The sequence below is a fragment of the Castor canadensis genome, chromosome 5 (assembly GCF_047511655.1).
Source record: "Castor canadensis chromosome 5, mCasCan1.hap1v2, whole genome shotgun sequence".
Taxonomy (NCBI): Eukaryota; Metazoa; Chordata; class Mammalia; order Rodentia; family Castoridae; genus Castor; species Castor canadensis.
Window position 1 is genome coordinate 155285150 of NC_133390.1, and position 27804 is coordinate 155312953.

Consider the following 27804-nt stretch of genomic DNA (forward strand, 5'->3'; position numbering starts at 1 on the left):
GTCACCCACTACCACTCCCTACTCTCTCCAAAGCCCCTCCTCACTGTAGCACCTCTCACCCCTCTGAGTTTTCCTAACCTAGAGGGACCTGAGGGGCAGTTTTTCAGGGCCCTGCCCCCTAAAGTGACTCCTCTCAGTCCAGGACAGCCCGTCCCTGGGCTTCCAGCCTGGAGGTGCCCTCTCCCCAGACGCTCTGAGCACTTTCCCCCACCCTCATCACTACAGGTTCCCTTCCTTATTTGCTGGGGGAGGCCTGGACACCTCACCAATGCCTGACTCCTTGTCTGGCTGGCCCCCTCCAGTTATTTATTTGTGTATTTATTTATTTATCTATTTATTATTCTATTTAATCTCTTGGTTTCACCCAGTGACAGTCTGGCTTCCCCAGCTGGACTGGGAGGTCAGGGAGCATGTCCAGGAGAGGACAGCAAAGGCCATAGTGGGTTGCACCCCACACCCTCTCACGGTCCAGGGAGAAGCCCCCACCCTCATCAGAGCCTGACCTCGATGAGGACAGGGACTCGAGAATGTGAGGGAGGCTGGTGGGGAGGGGAGGAAGCATCGGGAGATCCTGTCACGGGGCAGGTCCCCGCCCTCCTGAGCCCTCCACCCCTGCTCCAGGGAGTCCAGAAAGAGGAGCCTCCTCTATTCTTTCTTATTTATTCCTCTTCTCGAGAGACCCCAGGTTCCAGGGACCGACTGAGCCCCGGACCCCGCTGGGGCCTCTGGCCCGCTCCCCGGGAGGAGCGCTCTCTCCCGGCCATGTCTATGCAACTCTCCTGGGCAGAGAGGCCGGGGCTGCCAGACCCCCGCCCGTGGGCCGCCACTACCTCCTCCGCCGCGCTTTTGCATGCCCGGGCGAGGACCGAAGCACACACCTCCACGCGCACGGGCCCCGGCCCCTTCTGCTTTAAGCACACGCCTGCGCCCCCATCGCTCTGCGCCCAGCTTGCGGGCGGGGAGTCTTGGACTCCCCTTTCCCCTCCCCGGCCACAAAAGAGGGTGGAGACTGGAGGGGCCCCAGAGCAGGGGGCCTTCTCTAGGCCTACAGAGGGGTTGGTGAGACCACCAGAAAGGGAGGCTAAAGGGATGGTGGGAGAGAGAGGGGTCACAGAAGCAATTATGGAGGGTGTTGACCCTGTAAATAGGAATTTCTGACAGCAATAATTTTCCATGCATGCTAAGCCTTTTGGCCATATTTTGTATGAGCGCTTGGCGCTCCCCCTCCCTCCTTCGCCCCCGACTTGCCCCCCAGACCCCCATCCCTTCCCGACCTTCAGCAGTATTACTTGTAACGCAATTCAGGGATATTAAAGGGACTTGGCCACTTACCAGCGCCTCTAGACCTTGTGATTGGCGAGGGTGGTGGGGGGAGAGTTTGCGAGACAGCTAGATTCTCCCACTCCATTCCTCTCTCTGTAGCCTGACCTGCCTGTAGGTGTCACCAGGGATCCTTTGACATCTGCAAGGTCCCAGACATCCTCAATCCTAAATGTTTCTCAAATAAGGGCCGGGTTAGTAACACAAGTGAATGAAGCCAGTTGCTGTACAATATTAGGGAATGATGGAGCCTGTGACTAATTGGCAAGTGTCTCTCCTTAAGCAATTCCAATGCAAATTAACCTTAACCTGCCAAAGAAATACAATAGTGGTCAGATTTGCCCTCTGACAACCAGTTTATAAACCCTAGATTCTCCACCTCACCCCCTACTGCTCAGCCCTAGTTTCTGGCCAGTCTTCTAAGGTCCTGTACACTGCCAATGCCAGCAGCGTGCAAAAAGGCTGGCTTTGGCTTGACAGTTAGTTGTTCAAAACCAGTAAGCTGCCTCTAGAGCTCGTGAGCTATCTATTACCCAAAGTATTCAGAAGATGGACAAGCAGTCCATCCTCCTTGCCAGCTGCCTGGCCTCACTGAAAACTTGAGACCACCAGCCTCCGGTCACTAACCCCATCACAGACTCACCACAAGTGGATGTCAGGCGGGGCCTGGGGTGTGTGCAGGCTGGAACTCTACCTCCCCTGGAGCTTTCTTGTGGGCTTCTTCCTTTTGGAAGCAGTGTGCTCCTTACACACATCTCTGCAAAGGTGGCTGCATCCTGAGCGGTGTGCTAGTGTTTCCAGCAGTGGCAGCAGTTGTGGGAGCCTTTCCCCTGCCCCAGCACACAGTCGCCAATGGGGCTGGAGGGATGCAGGCACCTGCTGCATTCCTTAACCTCTGCAAGCAGCACTCTGTGGCTACACACTGTCCTGGGTGGCAGTTGCATCCGTAATGTCCATTTCAGGTGCAGAGGACAGAAACCACTGTGGATCAAAGGCTTACACATGGGTTAAATCCCTTTGCAGCAACAAGTCATTAATACAGGGAATTGGTTGCTGACAAAACTCATGGAAGGGCTGGAGTGAGTCCTTCGCTGGGCCCCCAGAACCTCCCCACAGAGTTCTGTCACCAGGAGAGCTACTGCCTCTTCCACATCAGCTACTGGGGGTGGGGAACTACTGAGTTCAAGAACACCCAGAGACCCTGAAATTGTCTCATATCTGCTATGCCGCTGGCTCATGCTGCGACACTGCTACACCAAGACCATCTTGACAGTAGTAAGAGGCAACAGCAGTAGGAAGATGGCTCCTGCTCGCCTCTGACATCCAGATCTCTTCAGAAGCACATCTGAGCGGCAGAACTTTATCCACTGCCAGCACCCTTGCCCAAGGAAGTCTGAGGAAAGGCATTTTAACACTCCAGCCATGCACTACTGAAGGTGCCTGAGAGGGAGGTGGGAGTGGATGCTGGTGCCCATGGGCCATCTCCAGCCCAGGTATAGCAGTTCAACATCCATTCCACTCCCTCCTCCTTGATTAGCATCCATGGCATTGGGGGATTGAACATCAGCTGGAAGGACGGTCTTGACGGGCTAAGTAATACTATTTCCCTGGGTTCAGAGACAGGCACATGAGCCAATTCTGACCAATGAGACTTGAGAGGGTTGTGGAAGCTTATGGAAAACTTCACAGCTTTCTCTATCTTAAGAAAAAGGAAGTCCAGTCACTGTTGCCCTTGAACATGAGCAGAGAACCGTGTCATCTTGTGACCATGAAGGGAACCAGCTTTAGCATATGCACCAGCCACACTGTGGATGGCAAAGCAGAGACATGGAAAAAAGCCTGTGTCTTGATGTCATCCAGAAGCCAATGAAAAATCCACCCTGAAACATCATGGTTGGTGACATGAATCTTTATTGTCAAAGTCAACTGAATCAGATCTTGTTACCTGCAGCCCAGAGCCCCTTGAGTCTGTCACAGTGCTCTCAAAGGCCTTCAGTTCCTCTGTGACATCGCTGTCTGGTTCTCCTCTTAGTTGTGGTCAGGCAGTTCCACCCAGCAACTTCCAGTACCCAAGGAGGACACCCCTATCCTGTCCTGTGATCTCTTACACCCACAGCTTCAGTTTCTTCCCACTTACAGATGCCTCCTGAGCCTGTCTTTCTACTTCCCCTCTCCTCTCCAATGCAAGGTCTTGTCTACCTGTAGACTGCACACTCAGATATCCCCAAAGCACCAGAGACCAGCCAAAGTCTGGAGCCAGGACACAGTTCTCCAGGATTTCCCTGGCTCCATGAATGGCCCAGTACCCAGCCAGCCTTGAAGACCTGAAGCCCAGAAGTCACCTCTCCTATCTTGTCTCCTGCCTTACCATCCAACGCATTCCAGGTTCTCCTGGCTCTTCCTCTCCATCTTCTCAGTCTCCACCTTAGTCCATCACCACCATCATGTTTTACCTGGACAACCAGAGCAGCCTTCTCATTGGTCTCTTAGAATTCATTCTGTCTCCTCTACCTGCTTTCCTCAAACCATAGTAGCCACAGGTATCTTTCCCCAAATGCAGGCCTGATGGATGGACCCTCTTTGTTTGGGCTGACTACCATCGACTAGATGACTAAAAAAAAAAAAACAAAAAACTGAGGTTCTGGAGGCTGGGAAGTCCTAGATTAAAGTGCCAATATATTGGGTGTCTGAGGACCTGCTTCCTGGAACACAGATGGCCATCTTCTTGGCTGTGTCCTCACACCGTGCGAGGGATAAGGGGGTGGGTGCTGGGAGGGGGGGCTCTCCAGGGACTCTGTGTGTCCTCAGCTCCAGTCCTCAGGGGCTCATTTATTAGGGTTCTGCCCTCATTATCTAGCCCTCTTCCAAAGGCCCACCTCTTAACAGATTGCTTTGGGGTTAGAATTTCAACAAAGGAATTTGAAGAGGACACAAAATGATCCCTCTGCCTATAATATCCCCCCACCTCCCCTCCTTCTTACATGCAAAATACATTCATTACATCTCAACAGCCCAAAAAGTTTTAATTCATTCCAGCACCAACTCTGAAGTCTAAAATCCAAAATGTCCTCTAAATCACCTATGGGTGAGGTTCCAGTACAATTCATCCTGAGGCAAATCTCCTTCACCTATGAGCCTGTGAAATTGAACAAGTTACATGCTTTCCAAAATACAGCTGTGGACTATGCACAGAACAGACACCTCCAGACAGAAAACAAGGAGGGGACAGTAGATCTCAGTTAGGTCCAAGCTACAAGGCAAATTCTGGAAGATCTTAAGGCTCAAGAATAATCCTCTCCCAAGCCATGATTTGCCCTCTGGGGCAAAGGCCGGGGCGGGAGGGGGCAGCCTTACAGACTCACCAGGGTGGCAATCATACCCTGTGGACACACTGGTGCCCCTGCTCTACCCAGGAGAGCCTGTGCTACCAGGGTCTGCTCAGCCCCATCACAATGTCTTGCGACAGAGTCAGTCTGGCCTATTGACAGCAAGTTATGGTCTCCACTTCTGAAAACAAGCAGGCAGTCCTTGTCTTTAAGCTCCATCTCAGCTGAAAAGTTTGATGGCGCCGTCCTGTAAAATCCAAGTCCAAGTCCTTCCTCCATCTTTCTCATCTTCTTCCCTTCCTGTTCAAGCTGGCAGGAGTCCTGCTTGGGGAGGGTTGGGGATAGGCATATGCTTCACGCCCATAATAGTCTCCATATCAAAGCAACCCTTGGATACATCCTTAGTGTTCTCTTCCAAACATCCCCTTTTCAATTTTTGCAATATGATTTTTCGAATCTTTAAGTATGTTCTCATTTTGTTTTATTTGTGGAGTTGGGGATTGAACCCAGGACCTTTTATATGCTAGGCAAGTGCTCTACCACTGAGCTACATCGCCTTCAAATCTTTAGTTTGCTTCCTTTGTGCTAAAAAAAATTCGATCTTTATGTCATTTACTATATAAACAGAGGAGCCAAGCTGCACTTTCAGCACTTTGCTTAGAAATAGCTTCAGCTAAATATCCAAGTTTCTTGCTCACGATTTCTACCTCCCATAAAATACCATCGAACACAATTCAGCCAAGTTCTTTTTTTTCCATTGTCCGAAAACATATTCTCATTTCTGCTTGAGACTTCATCAGAATAACCTTCTCTGTTCATATTTCTACCAACCTTCCATTCAAAACTCCTTGGGTATCCTCTAAGAAAACTGAGACCTCCCCTACAGCTCTCCTCTTTAATTAATGAGAACTAAGCAGAATTACCTTTTGAGGTCCATTCACAGCTTATACCCATTACTCAGTTCCACATTTTTAAGTATTGATTTTAACAGTACCTCATTTCTCAGCACCAAGTTCTGTCTTAGTCCTTATAAAACAAACTACCATAGACTTGCATGGCTTATAAATGGCAGAAATTTATTTCTAAGTGTTCTGAAGTGCTGGATCCAAGGAGTTTTGGTGTTTGGTAAGGGCTTACTTCCCTGCTCATAGACTGCTGTCTTCCACTGCATCCTCACATGGTCAAGGGAGGGAGGGAGAGTTCTAGAGTCTCTTTTACAAGAGCACTAATCCCATTCGTGAGGACTCCACACTCACTCCATCGCCTTTGTGTAGTACCAGCACATTGAGGGGTAGGATTTCAACACAGGAATTTGGAGATGGTGAGAGAGGCAGGTCAATCTCCACTTTTCCACTCCGGAAACTGTGATCCTGCCCTTCTTACTTCCTGTCCTGAGGAAGGGTGAGGAAGGGAGAGTTTCCCCGTGTGAAGAAATTCTCTAATTCTCAATAGCCCTGGGGATTGGGGGCAGGGTCAGCCCTACTTCTGGAAACAAAGTGTGTTGTAGATGCTCACAGGAATGACAGGAATGGGAACTGCAGAAAGGGAAAGGGCCAGTCAAATTCCTAATGGCCTCAGCATCCCAAGATTTGATTAGAGACTTCGAAGCTAACATAAATGACTCTCAACTGCAAAATGGGGTGCTATGCAGTTACGAGATTCACCTGTGTCCTCTCACTTCATACTCACACTTGGGACATGTGTGTCCTGTCATGTTACAGATGGGGTTCAGAAATCATCAGTTCCTGAGGAAAGGTCAAGGAGGGTTGCGACCCCTGGAACCCAGCCACCTCTAACATCCCTGGTTTTCTCCAGCTGACCAGAAAAGTATGTGCCACCCACACACATTCTTCAAAAGACATCACAATATCTTCCACCCCACAAGCTCTTTTTGAACCTGGTTGACCCTCCCTGGGAGAAAACCAGCCATGCCTGTCTTCAGCGGGGTCAAGGTTATCTCCACCTCCCTGGTTGGAGTGGGTAGTTAGGTGGCCTGGCTTTGCACTCATCTGACCTACTTTGGACAAGTTACTCAGTGACCCCACCTACTTCCTGGTAGTACTGGGATGATACTGTGAAAGGCGCTTAAACTGCTTTTGCTGAAAAGCACTCACTCCTTACTTGGGCCCATGAATTAACTAAGAACAGGAGAGAAGCTTTGGCATCCCTGCCTCCATTTTGTACCCATTGTCCTTTGCTCTGAGCCATTCTCTCCTGCAGTCACCTTGGAATCAAGGAAGGACAGAAATAATTGATAACATCTTTATGACAAGGGACTAAAACTTCCCCTTAGTAACAGCAGAGCCTTGACGACAGCCCACCCCTCCAAATGAGGACAATTCAGCAGGAGCAATCATGTCTTGAGAACCAGATTGCTCCCCTCAAGTGGTGACAGAGATTACTTCTCTGGAACCCTCAAAGAACAAGGACTGAGGTAATGGTCAACCAGGCCCCACTCTACCAATCTTAACCACCTGAACATACCTGTGACTGGAACTATTTAACTATGCCGAACTTTTGTTTCCTGCCCTAATTCTCGCTCTATTTAAAGCTCATGTCTGTGTCCTGAAGATAGGCTGAATGCTCGTTTTGCCTCTTCCCACAGCACGGATGGTGCAATAAATCTCCTTTCTACTGGTGAGAGACCAGATATGACATGTGGTATCCCAGGAGTTTGGGCCTTGGGTCAATACCATAGTTTCAGTACCATGCAACAGTGTGGTACAGTGACAGGGCCACAATTGTTACAATTGCAGAAGGTCCGTGTGATAGTGACTGTTGCCAAACCAAGGGAGCCCATGGGGAGGGCAGTAGAGAGTGGTCAATTGAGCCAAGCTGTCCGAGTTTGCACCCTGGTTCACCCATTTTCTAGCGCCATGACCTTGAATAAATCACATAAATTTCTCTGTGTCTCCATTTTCTCATCTGCAAAATGGATCTAATCAACCTCCCTCCCTAGCAGGGTTGTTCTGAGATTTATAAAGTTGATGCCCATGCCAGCTTTGCCAGCAGGCCCTCAACCACTCCAGAGTCCTACTATTAGGGCTGGTGAAGTGGCTCAAGCGGTAGAGCACCTGCCTAAGCAAGCAAAGGCCCTGAGTTCAAGCCCCAGTACAGTCAAAAAACAAAAAATGATTGTACTATTACCGTGGTGGGTATTGCTTTCACCTGGCCACTGTCCCTGGGGCTCCCTTGGCCTTGAGTTTTGCAGACTCATTCTCGCTCTGCAGAGCCGGCCACCCGGGTCCCCGCCCCTGCAGGCCTGAGTCACCGCGCTGGGCGTCACACGCTCCTCCCGCCCGGCGACCTGCAGACTCACCGTGAGTCAGCCGGCCCCGCCCGGGCGCGTCCATTCCGCAGCCGCGGACAGGAGCGGCGGGGCGCCCCCCAGCGGAGAGCCGGAGCCCTGCGGGTCCACCGCGCTCAGTGAGCGGTGCGGAGCTCTCAGTGGGAATGGGCCGGACCACTCGGGCCCGGGGGAGAAGCGCGCTGCCCGTCCGCCCCCGTCGGCCGCGCGGATGGTACGGCCCGGCCGGGGTTAAAGCCGGGAGACTACGCGGCCCGCAGGGGAGGTGGTGGCGCGATGGGGCTGCGCGCGGGCGGAGCGCTGGCCAGGGCGGGCGCGGGCCGGGGGACGCCCGAGGGGCCCGGGCCGAGCGGCGGCGTGCAGGGCGGCAGCATCCACTCGGGCTGCATCGCCGCGGTGCACAACGTGCCGATGAGCGTGATCATCCGGCCGCTGCCGTCCGTGCTGGACCCGGCCAAGGTGCAGAGCCTCGTGGACACGATCCGGGTAAGCCTGGGGGAGGCCAGCCCGCCCTGGAGGGAGGGAGAGGGGGCTGCGCAGGAGGGAGCGCAAGCCGGACTGGTTCCGGACCCTGCCGGAGCTCAGTGTGAGCTGTGTGACCTTGAGCAAGTGTCCTGGCCTTTCTGAGCCTCAGGTTCCTCACTTGAGCAAGGAGGGGGTTTTAGACTAGATAATTAACCACCGATGACTCATACAGACAGTGCTGTTCTATGACAGTTTATTGTGCCAACCCTGTGAAGTAGATGCTGTCTCTCCTTTACAGAGGAGAAACTGAGGTACAGAGAGATTTAGACAACTTGCTCAAAGCCATGCATTTAGAAGGTGACACGGTGGAAATCCACACCCAGGCAGCCTGGTCCCAGTGCCCAAGCTGCATGGCCACCATGCTATCCGGAAATAAGCTATGTGGTCCCTTCTGGCTGGGACAGTGGGTGGCAGTGGAGTGGGTGTGTCATGTCTGCTGCGAGGGCCTTCAAGAAGGGAGGGACAGTGACATTGGAAGGTAGGTGTCAGGCTAGGCCTATGTGGCTTCCTGTCCTTTCTCTCATCCTTGGGCAGTGAGCACCTAAGACCTTTTCAATCCCCACCGAACACCTGTACAGCCAGTGGATGTCTTTTGAACCTAGGATTTGCACCACTGTCCCCTGCCTGGAGCCATCTACCCGCTGTCCACCAGAAATTCCTTGCAGCCTCTGAGTCCTTGACGACCTTGTGAGGAGCCCTGGCCTCTAGCTCTCCCAGCCTGAGGTGCCTTTCTGTAGAGTGCTTATGTTCACCAGAAATTATCTTACACATTCTCTGTGTGTGCTTTATTGTCTGTCTTCCTCCTATGAGCTCCACTCAAGCAGGGACTTTGTCATTTTGACTGTCACATCTGCAGTGGCCTAGGGCCTTGCTCCTTGTGGGAAGGGGATCAAGCCCTGCACCCTCTCTCCACCTCTGGGCCTTTGTACAGGCTTTTTCCCCGTCAGGAAACTCTTCTGTGTCTTCTTTATTGCTTCTAACTCCTCTCCTGGGTCGTCCTGTCTTGGGGTCGGCATCTTTCCATCCCCACCCCTCTCGGTTGGGCGCTTTCTGTATCCTTGAGGCCAGCTGTGTGCCTACCCACCGTAGTCACTGGAGACTAAACATGTCACTGAGTTTTGAGGGCCTGTTTGCACACCTGTCTCCCAAGCTGGAACCTCAGGCTCTTTGAGGGCAAGGACCAGCTCTGCCTTTGCCAACTTACTGTGGGGTATCTGTGGGGTATTTCTACACCACTGTATCACCTTACCATGAACCACATGGCTTCAAACACACATGTTACTTTACAGCTGTGGCTCAAAAGTCCAAAGCAGGTCTTACTGGGCTAAAATAATGTGTCAGTAAGGTTGTTTTCTGTGGGCCCTAGGGAAGAATCTGTTTCCTTGCCTCTCTCAGCTCCTAGGTCCCTACATCCCTTGGCTCATGACCTCTTCCTCATTTTCAAAGCAGCAGCAGCAGAAGGGAAGAAGTTCGAGTCCTTCTCACCCTCATCATTCCCCAACCCTTCTATTTTGCTTTTTAAGATAGAGTCTCTTCATGTAGCCCAGACTGGCCTTGAACAAGCTACTTGCCTAGATTGGCCTCAAATTCTCAATCCTCCTGCCTCAGCCTCCCAAGTGCTAGGATTACAGGTATGCGCCACCACGCCTGGCCCTCCCCCACTTTTAAGGACCCTGGTGGTCATGTTCAACCCATCTGGGTAACCCATGACAATCCCCCAATCTCAAGGTCCTTAACTTCGTTCTATCTGCAAGATGCCTTCTACCATGTGAGGTGACACATTCACAGGTCCTAAGGATTAGGACGTGAGCATCATTTGTTTGTTTGTTTGTTTGTTTTGGGGTGCTAGCCAAAGCCAAAGTCTCCACCACTGAGCTACATCCCCAGTCAGGACATGGACTCCTTTAGGGACCACTATTCTGCCCACCCATGTGATTCCCCATCGCACAGCACGAGGCCTGCCGGGGCGGTTGGCCCAGAGACTGCTCCTTGACTCTTCATCAGCCACTCTGCTGGATTCTTGTGCGCATTTTACAGATGAGGAAGTATTCAGAGAGGCGAGGCCACCTGCTTAGGGATCCCCAGCTGTTCTGTAGAAGAGCCAAGGTTCCAGAGCCCTGGCTCGTGACACTGGATTTCCTGCTTACTCATCCCTTGTGGGACCTATGGGTCCATGAGTCTGTCAGAGCCCCTGTGGGGCAGGCCTCACATACTAAGACCTCCCCAGCACGTTAGCTGTCCCCCACCCCACATCTTGTCCCAGGCTCTCCTTAGAGGACAGCCATCTCTCCATACGACTGCTTGGCTCCTACCAGGAGTCACCTGAGACTCTCTTGCCCTCACAGCCATGCTTTGGTCAGGTTCCTCTAATATGCCTCCTAAACATGTCCCCACCCACCAACACCAGCAAGTCAGCATCTGCTAACGCTGAAACCCTCAGGGCCTCGCCTCTGCCCACCCTGATCTCAGATGCTTTGCCTGCCTCACCAAGCCGGTTCCCCTGTGTGCATTTCTACAACAGGCGTCCTATTGTGTTACCCTCCCCTGTTTAAAATACTCCAGGAGCCAGGCATGGTGGCATGCACCTGTAGTCCCAGCACTTGGGAAGCTAAGGCAAGAGAATTAAGAAGTCAAGGCCAGCCTGAGCTACGTAGTGAGACCTCGTCTTAATAAAACAAAACAAAAGCACCCATTGCCTTAGAAACAAACCTGCTGCATCCTGCTCCTCCCAACGCCTCTGTCCTCTTCTACTCTTTGATCTTTGAGTCCACTCTAGTCCACTGGCCTCTTTCCTTTGCCTCCAACACAGCAAGCTTGTTCTAGCCTCAGGGCCTTTGCACTTGCTGTTTCCTCTGAAATGCTCTTCCCTCAGGTAGTTCTCAGCATACTTTATTGAGCCTCCCCAGCATACTTGCTTCACCCCACTTCCATATGCCAAGCATTGTTAGAAGCACCTTGCCTATGTTAACTGATTTAACCCAACAGCTCTATGAAATGGGTCTGTTATTTTACCCCCATTTGACAGATGGGCACAAAGAAGTCAACTGTCCAAGGTCACATAGCTGCTAAGTAGCAGAATAGAGATTTGAACCCAGACAGTTGGGCTCTAAAGTAGCCTACATCTGTAGCTTCCCAAGTGTGTCTGCTTCATTGTGATCTCAGAGAGGCCTTGTGGAACCCCGTCCCTGCTGGGTCACCTGTGTTACTGCCTTTGTTGCATTTGCCACTCCATCCACTTCCTCATTCTGTTGCCTGGTGAAGACAGCGGCTGTGTGTGTCTCCTGACTGTGCCTTGTCCCCAGAGTCTGGGACAGGGCTGGCTGAAGGGTACGCACAGGGTGTGTGATAAGTGTTTCACAGTCTGGTCTCCAGCGGGGAGGATCCCTCATTTGTAGCATGTACCCATGCATCTAGTGTAAATACTCACATGGCTGATTTTCAAACTGCTAAAGAGGTGTCAACCAGCTTGCAGCCAGTCTTTGACAGCTGTCTCACTCACACCATGGACACACCCTGTAGGAGCTCCTTGCAAACTGTGCAGAGCAGTATGTGCTCATTGACCCTGTGTCCCCTTCTTCCCAGGAGGACCCCGACAGTGTGCCTCCGATTGATGTCCTCTGGATCAAAGGGGCCCAGGGTGGTAACTACTTCTACTCCTTTGGAGGCTGCCACCGCTATGCAGCCTTCCAACAGCTGCAGCGAGAAACCATCCCTGCCAAGCTGGTCCAGTCGACCCTCTCAGACCTGAGGGTGTATCTGGGCGCTTCCACACCGGACTTGCAGTAGCAGCCTCCTTGCAGATGGGAGGATCTGACTCTCTGCACCCCCTGTGCTGGCTGCCAGGCCTGCTGCTCACTTTGAACAATGGGAGCCCTAGTTCCCACCTTCACACATGGGACCATGGCCTTGTCCCTGAAGAATTACCGAGAGGAGGAAATGAGAAATAGATGGATTTGGAGAGCCACATGCTTCTGGCTCCAACTTCCAAGGACAAGGACCTCCTGTGTTTTTGTCTTTATGACCTCCTGTTACAGGACTATATAATAGGAAGGGAAACCTCAGTTATAGTGGCTTAAACAAAGAGAGGCTTGTTTTGCCACAGCACCTGAATTCTGGAGACAAATGGATAGCGTGGCATTACTTCAATAACTGGACGAAGGTGGGACTTTCCTCTCTGTGATCCTTCTGCCTTGCCCTGATTGCTTCTTACTTCATGATCACAAGATGGCTGCTGTGTCTCCAAGGAATAGTGTCTGTGTTTAATGAAGAAAGGAGTAGGGGAGGAGGAAGGGCTGAGCCAACTGGACCAAACATCCATCAGAAAGGAAAACTTTCAGAACCCTGGGCTGTTATCTCTCTTTCTCTCTCTTTCTCTCTCTGTCTGCATATTTCCACTTAGGTCTCCTTGGTCTGAGTTAACTGCCCTGCTACCCCTAGCAGCAAAGAAAGTGAGGACAGGGAACAGAATTGTCATGACTGAGTATACCTATCACATTCCATTCCCTGGGACTGGCCCCCCTGCCTCCTGAAATAAAATTGGGATCTCATTACCAGGAGAGAGGACCTGCTTATCAGTTAGTCCTTGCTAAGTACAAACTATCCCCAAACTTAGCAGCTAAAAAGTTACTGGTTTGCTCACAATTCTGTGGGTTGGAAGTTGGCCTGGGTTTATCTGGGCAGCTCTGCTGGTCTTGCCTGAGGCCACAGTCAGCTGTCACTTTAGCTGGGGCTGGATGGGCTAGGATAGCCTTACTCACTTGTGTGGCAGGTGACAGGCTGTTGGCTCCAGTGGCTTTGTTCTCTAGCAGGCTAGCTCAGGCTTATTCATATTATGGCCTCAGGGTTCCAAGAGAGTGAGAGTAAAAGTGACAAAACTCAAACTCTGGAGCTGGGACAGTGTCACTTCTGCTAAGTTCTTTTAGTCAAAGCAAGTCACAACACTATCCAACTCTCAGTGGGAGGAACTGCAAAGCACAATGGCCATGGTTCATCTGTCACAAATAAATTTGGATGGACAGATAACAGTCTTTCTCTTCCTCCTCCTTCTCTCCCTGCCCCCATGGCCTCCCCTTTTGAGCCACTAAGACACTGCTCTGGCCCTCAGGGTTCAGGAAAAGAGGAGATGAGGTGGACTGGGTCTCTGCCAGGCCACTGCCCTCTAACTGGGGGCATTTCTCACTGTCTACACTGACGGGATAGGGGTGGGCAGGTAGTCCATTCCAGAGAGACTTCTGCAAACCAAGAATCCTGTGGGAGAGAGAGGCAGAGGAAGGGTGCCAAGAGAGGTGGGTCTTGCCCCCGCTGCCCTCAGGGAGTCCAGTCATTTAGCATTCTTCAGTGTCAGTGTCCCTAGCTCCGTAGCGTGGACAAAGCTTTCTCACCCATTCCTAAGAGCTAAAATGCAATGTGGATCCTGGATTGGGATCGTGGAACAGAAAGGGACATTAGTAAGTCAATTGAAAGTCTGGTAAGGCCTGGATTTTCTTAGTGTCAGTCTCTGGGTTGGACAGGAGTGCTGGGGTTCTGTATGAAGTTGACTTCTGGCGATGCTGTTGGGGTGGGATCAGTAAAGATTGTATGGCAACTCTTTGTACTGTCTCTACAACTTTTCTCTAAATCTAAAGTCACTCCAAAATAAAAATTGATTTAATTTAAAAAAGGGGAAGCACAGTGGCTTTAGATCAGTGGTCCAGGTTCTCTGGCTGCTTTGCTGGACTCCACCCCCATTGTCTGATTCAGCAGGGCTAGGGGCCTGGAAATGCACATTTCTAATAAGTTCCCAGGGGCTGGGGTTTCAACCTAGAGTCTCACACTTGCTAGACTGACCTCTACCACTGGAGCCATGCCCCCAGCCCTGTTTGCTTCAGCTTATTTTTCAGGTAGGGTCTGGTACTTTTTGCCCAGGGCCAGCCCAGGCCCTCTGCCTGCCTTGTAGCTGGGATCATAAGTACACCACCACACCCAGCCCAAAAAAATAATTAGACTGCATCAATTATTTTCAAATGTAGTGGCCCGTCCACACACTGCCGCCCCTGTGGAGAGGCAAGACCCCTGGGCTGTGCCCAGGACATCTGCATTCTGGAACCAGAGCATTGGCCAGACTTTCCCGTCAAGTGGATCGACTACCCGAGATTGTGGCCAGCATCTGGAAAGCTGGTCATGCTCATGACCTGACATGAAGTGAGGAGCCCTTGGCACCCACTGACCTAGATAAGTGAGGGTGGTCACCTCCTTTTGGAAGGGCTTTCCTTCTTGCAGAGAAGACCCCACAAGACAGGCACCGGGAAGGAGATGCAAGAGAAGCTTAGAGTGGGGAGCGTGGATTGTTTTAAGAGGAGCTGGGTGGGCTTTAAAGGGCCTGACCTGCCCTTGATTGCCAATAGGGGCTCACAGCTGTGTTTCCCTCTCACGCCAGCAGGTGGCGCTGCTTTCTTGCCCCCAGAGCATGTGGGAAGGGGCTGAGTGGAAGGGCCTGGCTGAGGGATGCAGAACTGCTGCCCAAGGAAGCCAAAGCCTGGGATGAGTCCTGGCTGGGAGGTCAAGAGTTCAGGTTCTGTTTATCCTGTCTGCTTTTCTCTGCAGTTTGCACACATCCTGGCCTATCCTGGCCCACTTCCCCATCTATGCTCAGGTGCCAGGCTTCTCCACAGGAGCCACCTCCAAGAAACCTCTAGACCCCTCCAAGCTGGACCACATGCCTCTTCGGGGCTCCCGTGATCCCATGTGTCTCCTCCCCTGCCCTAGAACATGGATCTAGTGAAAGGCAGTGTGTAGGCGCTCTTGAGATCCCTTACTGTTGTGAAACCAACCCACTTCACCATGGTAGGTTTTTAAAATTTAATTTCATGGTTATACATGAGCACATTTACCCAAATTAAGATTAAACATTAGGCTATTAAACCAGGTGCAGTGGTTCACACCTGTAATCCCAGAACTCAGGAGGCAGAGATAGGAGGATCAAGAATTTGAAGCCAGCCTGGGCTACATAGCAAGACCCTGCTGCCCCCCAAATTTTTAAAGTAAGCAACAAGCCCCTGGAGGGGGAGGGACATCTATTTTAGGCAATTTCTGCATCCCATGATGACAAGTCTTATTAGAGGTTTGCAGTTGGGGTGTGAAGGATGAATGATTGACCTCTAGTGTTGTAGGATGTGAGGAGAGTATTCAGACCCGACCTGTCTCCAGCCACCTCTTCTGAGCAGCCCTGCTCTGGGCCAGAGGCACCAAGGAAGGGCTCAACTGTCCCTGGACTCATATGCTATAGGGGCACCTGCCAGTGCTGGAGAAGGTGGCTAGACCCGGTAACCGGGGTCAAAACAGGGAACCTAGGAGAGGTCTCCTGTCCTGGGCTGGAAGGGGACTAGGAGCCGTCTATCCGCTTTCCATACACACGACACTGTGTTACAAATCACACTTGCTTCCACTTTCTCACCCTAGTCCTGCCTTCCACAGAGGCCAAGTAAGGCCTGCTTCCTGTGGAAAGGCTGGGGGTCCCCAATGTCCCCATCACCAGCAGCACTACCAGCGGCAGCCACGTGGCTTCTGTATTTGAGTTTCACAGTGGCCCAGAGAGGTGGACAGGGCAGAACTGATCTTCCCAGTTGGACAGATGGGTAAACTGAGTCCCGAAGCAAAGCAACGACCTGCCGCGGAGCCGCAGCTTGCTGGGCCCCACACGCGAACCCCGCGGGCCTCCCTGGCGGCCCCTCAGCGGGCCTGACCCCCGGCTCTGCCTGACGGATGACCTCAGCTGCCGCCAATCCATTGGTTCCAGCTCCGGGGGAGCGCAGAACAAAGCGCGCTTTGTGGCGGCCGCCGCGGGACCCCCTCCGGAACTCCGGGCGACGCCCCGGCCGACAGCCGTGTAATGTCTTCCAGAGGCCGGGCGCGCTGCCTCCCGCGGGGCCCCCCGCGGCCGGATGGGGGGCGCCCCGGGCGGAGGCTCCGCGGGCCCCTCCCTGTCCCTGTCCTTGCACAGTCAGCGCAGGTCCGTGCCGGTTAGCCCTGGGTGCCAGGCAGGGGCTACCACCCGATGATCCTCAGGGCCACCCCTTGCCTGGGAAACACTGGGTGTGGGTGGTGTCGCTTTTGCTCCTGTTAGTGCTACCCTGTGCTTATTTTGTGGTTGTGACACAATCACTTTAGATAGACAGACCTGTTGTGAATTGTTTGTGACATCTGCTAGCTTCCAGACCTTGGTCAGCCATTCGTGGCTCAGAACAACAATAACCGACATTTTTTGAGCACCTCGTATGTGGCAAACACTGCTCAGTGGTCAAAGCTGTTTTCAGGATGACCTTGGAAGGGAGGAGATTTTATCCTCACTCCACAGAGGAGGGAATGGGGAAGGTCTTCCAGCCTCAGTTTCCTGGTATGTAAGGTAAGGACAAGTATGGGAAGTCTCCGGGACTGCCTTGCCTCTTTCCAAATGAGGTCACAGGCTGGAAGTAGGTCCCTGGCTGGCATTGGCCTATCCCTGAGGCCCTCAGGCCTGATGACACCCCAAGAGTGGACTTGCTGCTGACTTACAGGGAGGCGGAAGGGAGAACAAGAAGAGGAGGGAGGAGTCTGAGCCGCAGCTGGAACCTCCCCTCACCCCCAGCAGCCCTTGAGGCCTGGAGGGCCCGGTGGGCAGAAAGGAAGTCATGACAGAGAGGGGTTTGAGGGGCCCAGAGGGAGTAGGCAGGGCTGGAAGTGGCTGTCCTTCACACCTCCCTGGATGGTTATTCCACAAGTCAGCGCTGTTCCAGGCACGAGTTTATCAGAACTCAGAGCAGGTGCAAAGCCCTATTCTCTTGAAGTCCCTTGGAGAAATAGTTAATGACATGAACCCCAAATATGTATGAAAGGCAAAGGGCAATATGCATTGTGAAGGAAAGTGAGGGAGGGGGTGACACAGGAAGTGCTGGTTTAGGTGAGGGGGTCAGCCTCTCTGAGGAGGGGACAGACTGAGGAAAGAGGAAAGAAGCCATTAGAAGTCAGAGGATAGCAAAGGGAACAGCAAGTGCAAGAGCCCTGAGACAGGAGCCTACCTGGAGTGTGAAGAAACAAACAAGGAGGCCATGGGGCCCTGGGAAGCTGGGGTGAGTAGATGATGCAGCTGGAGAGCTAGGCACTGCCAGCTTGGGATGGTTGTGACTGAGGCTTTTCCTCCAAGCAAACTGGGAGCCAGGGGAGGCTTTGAGCAGAGGAAGGGCGTGTGTGGCTCTAACTGCTGATCAGAGTAGGAATAGTGAGTGGAGGAGTGAAGGAGGACGTGATGGCAGCCACCAGAGCCCCAGGTGATGGTTGACCATTTGGACCAGGCTGGAAAAAAGTAGCTAAAATCCAGGTGCAATTTGAAGATGGAGCCCCAGCACTTGCCAGTGGATAGGGGATGAGAACCCCAGTGACCCTAGCTTGGGGAGTCCTCCAGCCCTTGCTCGAATCTTCACTGTTAACCTGTCCTGGAGCCACTGGGACAAGCCCCACTCAGCTGCTAGTGCCCTGGGAGACTCAGCCAAGTACAGGACACAGAGTGGGTCCCTGGTTCCGAAGATCAGATCATAATGGGTTTCTTTTTCTTCTTTTTTTGGTGTTACTGGAGTTTCAGCACAGGGCCTCACGCTTGCTAGGCAGGAGCTCTACCACTTGAGCCACTTCACCAGCCCTGTTTTGTACTGGGTATTTTTGAGATAGGGTCTCATGAACTATTTACCCTGGAGCTGACTTCAAAGGAATGGAGAGCCTCCTGACCTCTGCTTCCTGAGTAGCTAGGATTACAGGCGTGAGCCACTGGTGCCAGGCAGAAACACAGTTCAAACTAAAGCCGCACCGAAGGCCACCTTCTTGATTGGGCCATTTGGGAGAGGAGGGTGCGCCATTCCCTTCAGGGATGATTGTTCTTACAGTGATCTTGCTCTTTCTAAATGTTTGCTTTTGTCTTACTTACATAAGAAAAAATTAGGAGACTCGAGATGTCAGGTTAAATGCAAAGTCAATATCATGTGACATAAATGACAGTAGCTGTAAATATAAATAATGTGAACAGCCCTCCAGATCTGCCGCGGCTGCTCTTCTTGGTAGTAAGTATCCATCTGTGCTACCCCAGGACTCTCTCCTGGTAGGAAGGGGTGGAAGGGACCAAAAAGTGACTCATCACTTGCCTGTCATGTCCTCTCCCTTCTTCATTGTACATAACAAGCAGAAGCACTTGTGACATCATTTAATCCTCACAACTACCCTATGAGGTAGGGACAGGTATCACCTTCACCATGCAGATGAGAAAACAGGCTCAGAAAGGTGTGTGGCCCCTTGCCCCAGTCACACAGCAGAGACAGGAGTCAGCACAGACAACCCCTCCCCCTCAAAGCCACTCATTAGACCACCACACTTTCTGCCTCTCAGAGGCGTATCAGTGTCTTTGGGAAGCACCCAACTGTTAGAGCTATAAAGACCTTCTGTTTGAGTTCATTAAGTCTGTATTGCATAGCTGCTACAACTTAAGTCATATTCTCTCACCTCTCGCTTAAGTGTTTGGGGAGCCAGGCGCTGGTGGCTCATGTCTGTAATCCAAACTACTTAAGAGCCAGAGATCAGGAGGATCAAGGTTCGAAGCCAGCCTGGGCAAATAGTTCTCAAGACCCTATCTTGAAAAAAAAAAAAATCACAAAGAAAGGCTGGTAGAGTGTCTCAAGGTGTAGGCCCTGAAATCAAATCCCAGTACTATCAAAAAAAAAAAAAAAAGTGTTTGAGAATCAAATTTGGAAAACTATCCCAGCTTCCTCACCATTGACAACCCAGACGAGGCCCTTTCTCCTTTTGTTTCCGCTGTTTTCTGAGTTCAGGGCCTTTGCACTTTCTCTTCCTCTGCTTAGGAATGTCCTTCCTTGGGTTCTTCTGGCTCCTGTGTATCCTTCAGGTCTTGGTTCAAATCTTACCTCCCTAGAGAGTCTTCCCTTGCTTCTCCACCTCTCCAGTGGTCTCCTCAATATCTTACTCTGTTTTTTTCTCCTATGAATATGTAATTCTCTTGTTTATTTGCCTGTATTTATTATTTGTCCTGCTGTCCCACCAGGATGTAAGCTCTGTGACAGCCAGTGCTAACAGCTAAGCATCTAGGGTGAAGGGCCAAGGAAGAGCAAGCAGCAATGTGGACATCTGGGCTGTCCCCAGGTAGGGGAGCAGATGTCCCAAATGGCAGGGATGGGGGGTTTCTCTGGGAAGATCAGCTTGATGAGATGAAGATCTTTCACACACTCCAAGTATTTAGTCTATTTCATAAGGCAGTGAGTTCCCCATCCTAGGAGCTAGGTTGAGCAAGAGAGCCTCCAACCAGAACCCCTGCATGAGTCAGAGCTGAGTAGAACAGATTCTGACCATAGATTGCGTAGATATTCATTCATTGCTCACTCACCATCATTTACTCCTTCTGTCTCCTATCTATCCATTTACTGACTCCAAATGTCACTGTTTGGTGGACAACCTTCCAGACTTTGGCCACACTCACGTGGCATCTGTACTATTATTTTATGAGCATCTTCAATGGGAATCTGACTTCTTAAAACATAAATACATGAATTTTAAAGTTGACTTTGAGGTGCAATTGACATACAATAAAATGACTCCCATCAAAAGTGTTACCATGCAATGCATTAGGACAGAGGCACACAGCCATATATACAACCACATATACAGCTCCAGCAAATACACAGAACATCTCTGTTGCCCATGGGCTCCCCTTGTGATCAAGCCCCCATCGCCACTGGTCCCAGAAAACACCCTCATTGGAAAGTACCAAACATTTCTGCAGAGGGATGGAACTGCTTCAACCTCCTGCCAACAATGTCCAAACATAGGGAACATCAGAATCTTCATCACAATTAAAAGTAACTGATCCAGCCGAGTGCCAGTGGCTCATGCCTGTAATCCTAGCTACTTGGGAGGCTAAGATTGGGAGGATCGTGGTTTGATCACAAGACCCCGTCTCCAAAATAACTAGAGCCCCATGGAGACAGCACCAGTGGCTCATGCTCTAAGCAAAGATCTACTGTATGAAATGAAAGACCCAGACACCCATATTTTCCCAATATGCTAAGCTGTTGTGCTAACAGTCTGCCTGGAGCAGTTCCTGAAGCCTTCCCTAAGGAGGGGACCCTTGAACAGAACATTGACAGAATTCACTCTCCTTCCACTCATTTGACAGAGAAGTGGAGGCACAGAGAGGTAACGTGACTTGTCCAAGCCACACAGGAAGAGGAGAGAAATGAGGGGTGGAGAGAGCCCAGGAATCAGGGACTCTGGCCCCCATTTCTCCCAAGGGCTGGGTGGGGTCCCAGAGAAGCAGGCAGGAGAGCTGCTTGGAAAGGGGGCTCCCAGGTTGGGGTCTGGAATCCATTTGCTCTGACCCAGCAGTGTTTTCCCAGGGAGAAGTGGGAGGCCCTGGCCTGCCCCTCCCACCCCCACCATCTGTTCCCTGTTTATTTATTTATACTTAAGTCTCACCTCCCAACCCTGCCGGGGGCACCAAACATACCAGCATCCCTGTGGAGAGGGGCTGAGGGAGAGAGGGACAGGCAACCCTGAGGCCAGGGAAAGCCCCACAGGAACAGGCAGAAGGACCAGCTACCATTCCAGCTCCGGCTGTCCCTGTGGTCACTCTGTGCCTGCTTCCTCCCCTGGGACCTGGGTTAGAGGCTGGAAGAGAGGAGAATAGGGCCTGGCCTGTGTCTTGCACAACTGCACTCAGCAAGGCTGCCCACTGTATAGCTGGCTCAGTGCATTCACCTGTGATCCACCCATCTCCACAATGGCATACCACCTGAGGGCCCTCTGAGCCCCTGAGCCCTCCCCAGGACCCTCACCCCAGGCCCAGACCTAAGACAGGAAAATGATGCCACTGCCACCTCCAGTCAAGATTGTCTTCCAGCCATCGACCCATCTGCAGGAAAGGCGAAGCAGGGATGTCACTGACTGCCACCCTCTCGAGGAAGGCTGGCACAGGCTGCTGTCCCCAGGGGTGCTGACTATCACTCTAAATGCAAATCCCAGGAAGCTGGGACCAGCTGCTCATTATTGATAATTAGCTGGGGGTCTGTCAACTGGGAGGGAGCCGCTGGGCCGCTCCCCCAGGCTTTGTTCTGGAGTTCTCACCACACACAGCCTTCCCCTTCCTGAGCTGTGGGGCCTGTGTGCCCTCCCACTCCCCCAAATGGACCCTTCTCTTGGTCCCACTCCCCATCTGAGCTCTGTCTCCTTATGTGATGAATCCCCAGCCTTCTTCTGAGGCCCCTTCTCTCTCTGTCCCAGCCTCTCACAGAGCCTCTCTCCAAGTCCCTGCTTATTTCATGGAAGCCTGGGTCTCCTCTCCTGTACTTTGAGCCCACCTCCTTCACTGAGTTTCTCGTCTCTGTTCCTGGCTGTCTCGGTTTCGGAGCCCGCATGTCTGCCTTGCACACAGCAAAGTGCTGGAGAGTCACGTGCTTTCTAAAGGCCTTTGGGCATCCCAGCAGAGCCCTGCGCCCTGGGGTCCACAACTGCCCTGGGAGAGCCACACTGGCAGATGTCTGCATCAGAGAGAGAGAACTTCCGACAGGACAGGAGGAGCTCAGGGGCCACCTGGGTTAGGGGCTTCATAACCAGGCAGGAAGTGCACAGTGGGAGTTGTAAGAGGCCAGTGGAGGGACGTGGCTCCTTATGGACCACACCTCACTACGCACAGGCTGCTGACCAGGCTGCTTTCCTCCTCATCACCCTGAGGAAACTGAGGCCAGAGAGCAGCCACAGGGGCCTGAGTCATACAGGAGGGTCTGCACGGGAATGCGACCACTCAAAGCTCCTTCCATATCCCAACTTCAGATCAGCCGCACCATCAGGCCTCCTGCACCTAGGAGAGAGAGAAGATGCTGGTGAGCCCTGACCCCAGGCCCTCTTCTATCCCAGTGCCCTTGCCTGGTGAGAAGGGACCAGGGCCATAATCAATGGGGGAGGGAAAGGAGGCAGGTGTCTGTGGGGCACTGTGTCCTCACCCTCCTCAGTGTTCAATCCCACCCCTCTCCAGCGGCCCCGACCACCCCCCACTCCCCAGTTCAGCCTCATCTGGCCTCCATGTGCTCACTGCACCTGAGTACACAGGCCCACCGATCTGTCTTGGGCTGTCAGAGGATCAATGGGGCTCCCAAGGCTGGCCCAGCAGGGCACTGGAGGGGAGTCCCTAACTAGAACTTAGAAGGAGTCCCGAGTGGGGAAGGGGACACTGCAGGGAGAAGCCAGAATGAGAAGTGGGCATGAGCCTGGACCTGGCGTTTTGTTAGGAAGCCTCCAGAAGGCTGGACTCCCAGTAGTACCTGTCAGCTACCCTGTGCGGGAGTCCTGGGCTGCTTTCCAGGCCTGTCTTGCCTCTGACCTTGAGGACCTGTCCCTTTCTCTCCCCCTCCTCCCACCCCGCCCCCCCCCCCCCCCCCCCGCCCCAGGGCCTCACTTTTTTTACTTTTGAATGTGAAGAGGATGCACCACCCTAGGATTGCATCTCAGATGGACTTAAGATTGAAATGAACAAGAGATCTCTCTTTAGGTTCCAAAATAAAATGGTCTCCAAAAGTAAAATAAAGCAAGACTCCGAATAATGTGTGCATCCTGTGACTTTCTGTGTACTTAGAACTGTACACAGGGATATATGTGTGCAAAGAACACTTCTGGAAGGACACAACAAAGTGAGAATAAAGAAGGCTTGGGAGAGGACCTGAGTGGACAGGGATGGGGGAGGCTTACCTGACCTCCTATTGTATGATTGGAATATTGCTCCATGCTTGCGTTTTCCTTGGTCAAATAATAATTGTATCTAATATAAAAGAGATCACTCTGGACTGGAGGTGTGGTTCAAGTGGTAGAGCGCCTGCTTTGCAAGTGCCAAGCCCTGAGTTCAAACCAAAGTCCCACCCCACAAAATAAGACAGATCATCCTACTGGGATGAAACAAGATATTACATAGGCTCAATGTGTCTCTCTGCAAGATGTTCATTAGTTACAGAGAGAAACAGGAGACAGAGAGAGAGAGAAATAGAAACAGTAACTTTACAGTGAAGAAACAGGGCAGGCACCACCTTAACCACACAGTCAATCAAAGTGAACCCCAGGCAGGACATCCCCTGATGGGGTGTGAAGTACATAGCACCGTTCAGTGGAGGTCTTTTCCAAAGTGCATGACCTGAATCTAATCACAAAGAAATAGCAGAAAGAGCCAAGCAGAGAAATAGACTACAAACAACTGGCTATGCATTTCAAAAAATGTCAAGGTCATAAAAGGTGAAGAAAAACTGAGGAAGATTCCAGAAAAAAACTAAAAAGACATTAAAACCTTAAAATCTAAATGCAGTCTGAGCCCTGGATCAGATAAGTGTGGTTTGTTTGTTTGTCTGTTGCAGATATGGGGTGTGAACTCAGGACCTGGCACTTGCTAGTCAGGTGCTCTACCACTTGAGCCATTCCACCAGCCCTTTCTGCTTTTTTCTATATAAGACATTCCTGGAACAATTGGCACCACGCTGGTAGGTCTTTGGGATACACAGCAGCATTGTATCCGTACCAATATCCTAGTTTTGGTATCCATACCATGATTTTGTGAGAGAGTATTCTTGTTTTTAGAAAAAACACAAATAAATTTAGAGGTAAAGGGATATCATGCCTACGACTTACAACTATTCAGATAAAAACCTGTGCAGATTGAAGCTAACACAAGGGCAGTAAAATGCTGACATCTCAGGTATCCAAGGAAGGGTATACAGGAATTCTTTGCAGATTTTACAGCTTTTCTATATGTCTGAAATTACTGCAAAAAGCCAAGTTCAGATACATCATTGGTGTAGCTGACATTTAATAGGCAGAAATGATGTTGAGGGGATGTGTTAAGTATTTGGCATATACGATCAAATTCTGTCCTCACAACCACCCCACAAGGATGATCTAGTTCCCTCTTTGTGCAGATGACACCACTGAGGCACAGATTGGCTAAGTAACTTGCCCAAGGTCACACAGCTAGAAGGGTAACACCCAGGAATTCTTTAGCGCTATTCTTTAGCTTTAGAAAAGCAGGGTCCAGGTGTCACGGTTGTAGGATGTAGCTCTGTCATGTGATGAGGTCGGGCTGCTATTAGAAGAATAGGCTTTTTCTTTTTTTCAGTACTGAGGCTTGAACCCAGGTCCTGGAACATGCTAGATAAGCATTCTACCAATGGGCCGCACCCCCAGCCCAGAAAAGTAGCCCTGATGTCATTAGTCACCTTTTCACCAATCTCACTTATTCACCCATCTGTCAGTCCCACGTATCAGTCCCCCACTGTCAGCCACATACCAAAGTGACGGGCATGGGTAAGATCCCTGCCTAGTTAGAGCACCTACCATGGGCCAGGCTCTGGGTTCAGCATGGGCCTGGAGACAAGTGCCAGAGCCGGTCCCTGCCCTCTGGGAATTACTGGCCATCAGCGAGACTGGTTAGCGAGCCAACAAGAAAAGAGAAGCATAAAGGACTGGAGGAGCCCAAAGGAGTGGAAGGTGGGCAAAGGTTTCACTGAGGAAGGAGACTATAGGCTGGGTTTTGATGGATGTGTAAGAGTTCCTGACATGGGACCAGAGGAAAGTGTACTCCTGACTGAGCAAACAGGAGCAAAGGCTCAAAGGCAGGAAGGAGCAGGTGGCCTGGGTGAAGATCACTTTGGGAAGAAAGGATCAGGAATGAGGTTGAAGAAGCAGCCAGCCCTCTGCAGAGGGGACTTACTTGTTGGGGGCTGCATATGTTGTGCCCCATAGTGCAGCTAAGAACCTTTCTTCCTTCTTGTTTTCATCCTCCTCTTTCACTGTCTTCTTCCTTCCCTCCCCTGCCCCCTTCTTTTTTGTATCAGGTGCAGACAGCTGAATTAACCTCAGTCCTCAAATCATGGCTCATTGTCACCGCACACTTTGTGTTAGCTGTTTTCCCTCTATCCCCACTCTTTTCCCCCCACCCCCAATCGTCATGGGCACCCACCCATGCAAAACCAATACCGATGGCAAAGGCAGCAGTGGTGAGGCAAGAGGATTCTGGAGTTGGGCTGGATGCAAAGCCTGGGCCCACTTCTTGCCAGCTGTGTGATGTTGGGCAAGACACTTGACTTCTCTGTGCCTCAGTTTCTCAATCTCTATAAAATGCTGGTGGTAGTGATAGTACCTACATCTCAGGACTCTTGTGAAGAGCAACAGGTATGACTTCAAGAACACTTAATATAAATATCTACTTAAACACATTTCTTTTCTTTTCTTTTTATGACATGGAGTTTGAACTCAGGGCCTACACCTGGAGCCACTCCATCAGGCCTTTCTTGTGATGGGTTTTTTTTTTTTTTGGGACAGGGCCTCCCAAACTATTTGCTGGCCTCAGACCTTGAGCCTCCTGATCTCTGCCTCCTGAGCAGCCATGACTTAGATATACTTGTCTCCTTGTAGAATGGGACTTACATGGTGTAACATTCTAGTCTCTTCTGTCTGTCCCCTTCCCACTACAAACCTCCTATAGTCTCCTGGCTCTTCCCTCCCCACCGCCCCCCAGTGCAATGCTCCTTCCGCCAGTCCAGCCCAGAGCCTCAGGTCATCCAGGGTCCTGGTTCCTCTCACTCTCAGCACCACACTGTGAGCAAGAAGCATGGGACCCACCTACAAGACAGACCCAGGGTCCAGCCTCTTCCCATTCTGCCTGGCTCACAGCCTCCACTCCTCTGCCACCAGGGTTATCCCAATGTGGTACAGTGGTAAAACACTTGCCTAGCATGCAGGAGGCTCTGGGTTCTAGTCCTAGGGCCACAAAACAAGAAAAAGAAAATGAATTTAATTGTGTCACTTTACTGCCCAAACCTCCTCCCTCCCGGTGACTAAATGCCATTAGGGAAAAATGGCAGCATAAACACTAGCTCCTTTCCAATGCTTCACCAGGCCCCTCCAGGACCTGCCCCTCCATTTTCTTCTCCTCCCCTCCTCCCTGTCCCCTCAGCCAATCCACTACCTCTGTGCCATGCCTCCATCAACCGGGCACCACTCCCATCCCTCAGAGCCTTTGCACCAGCCATTCCCTTTGCCTGGAATCCTCTTCCTTCAAGTCTGTTCTCAACTGTCAACTTCTCAGCAAGGCTTTACCCACTCAACCCACAAGTAGACATCCTCTTCTCTACTCCATTTTTCTCCTGATTTGCTTTATTTTCTCATGTGTTTCTCCACAAATAGAATGCAGAATCCATAGGTGCCAGGATTTTTGTCTGATTTTGTTCGTTGTTGAGTACCCAGTGTCTAGAACTGTGCCTGGCACATGGCAGGCCTTCAGTAATGATTTGGTGAATAAGTAAGAGACAGGTTCAGTGTCTGGCACCAGATTTGAGAAATGAATGGATTAAAGAGAGGAAGCGATGGAAGAGAATTGGGACCATAGGCTCAGAAGTCACCAGAGAGGGCAACTGAATCCCATAGCCCCAGGATGCCTCTCCCAGGGAGCCGTGTGGCCTGAGCCCCAAGGTCAGGCCAAGGCAGATGAGAACATGTCCTCTTCTCCCTGCCTGCCTCCCAGGACAGGAGTCCCAGGGAGAACTGTCCCCTTTAGTTCACTTATTCTCCTGCGTCCTGAGAAAGCATAAGGTGCTGTTTGGAAGAGCCTATTAGCAGCAGGTGACATTAGAACCAAGACTTCCAAGAACAAGAAGCAACCATGTGAAGTGGGCATAGGGAGACTGGATGTCACTAGCACTTTGTAACAGCAAAAAGACAGAAACAACCCAAACGTCCACATCCACACAGACTCCTGGATGAGTCATCCCATGCAGTGCCAAGCAGGGCGGAGGGGGATCACCGCTCTGCCTCTACACAGCTGGGTCTCCAGATTCTGCATGGAAGGAAAAACACAGGAGGGATAGGACAGAATGCATATGCAGTAGGTACCTGCTGGACAATGGGTGTCTCTGTTAAACTTATATTTAAGAATGAGCTCGATCTTGGTGCTGGTAACTCACACCTGTAATCCTAGCTACTTGGGAAGCTGAGATCAGGAGGATGGGGGTTTGAGGCCAGCAGGGGCAAATAGTTCGTGAGCCCCTATCTCCAGAATAACCAGAGCAAAATGGACTGGAGGTGTGGCTCAAATGATAGAGCCACACCTTTGCAAGCAAGAAGCCCAACGTTCCAACCCCTCTCCTACCAAAACAAAAAAATGACTAGAGTCCTGCACACTGTTTAAGAATTTATACTCTGGTAAAAATGAAGACTTTTGTGACATCAGGATGGAGGTTTCTTTGAGGGTAAAGAGAGGAACTGCCACTGAGAAGGGAAAACAGGGTT

At 51.4% G+C, this 27804-nt stretch overlaps 2 protein-coding genes and 1 long non-coding RNA gene across 3 annotated transcripts in view; 2 read left to right on the forward strand and 1 right to left on the reverse strand.

The window, feature by feature from the left end:
• Nucleotides 1-7941, reverse strand: part of LOC141423390 (uncharacterized) — an 85631-nt gene extending 77690 nt beyond the window's left edge. Inside the window, exon 1 of the long non-coding RNA XR_012448210.1 lies at nt 7794-7941. This is a non-coding gene — a long non-coding RNA (uncharacterized lncRNA). The remainder of the gene's footprint in view (nt 1-7793) is intronic.
• Nucleotides 7942-8036: 95 nt separating this feature from the next.
• Srxn1 (sulfiredoxin 1) lies at nt 8037-14068 on the forward strand. Its single transcript, XM_020164649.2, has 2 exons — nt 8037-8439; nt 12061-14068. The coding sequence occupies exons 1-2, from the start codon at nt 8230-8232 to the stop codon at nt 12262-12264; spliced, it is 414 nt and encodes a 137-aa protein (XP_020020238.1). The 5' UTR covers nt 8037-8229; the 3' UTR covers nt 12265-14068.
• Tcf15 (transcription factor 15) overlaps nt 8318-27804 on the forward strand; it is a 40080-nt gene continuing 20593 nt past the window's right edge. Inside the window, exon 1 of the mRNA XM_020164577.2 lies at nt 8318-8439. The gene's annotated coding sequence lies outside the window, so the exon portion shown is untranslated. The remainder of the gene's footprint in view (nt 8440-27804) is intronic.

Bases quoted from the DNA above. Each gene is read 5' to 3' on its own strand.
- Srxn1 (XM_020164649.2), top strand. From the start codon at position 8,230: ATGGGGCTGCGCGCGGGCGGAGCGCTGGCCAGGGCGGGCGCGGGCCGG. The intron at 8,440-12,060 runs GTAAGCCTGGGG...CCTTCTTCCCAG, and splicing joins GCCTCGTGGACACGATCCGG to GAGGACCCCGACAGTGTGCC.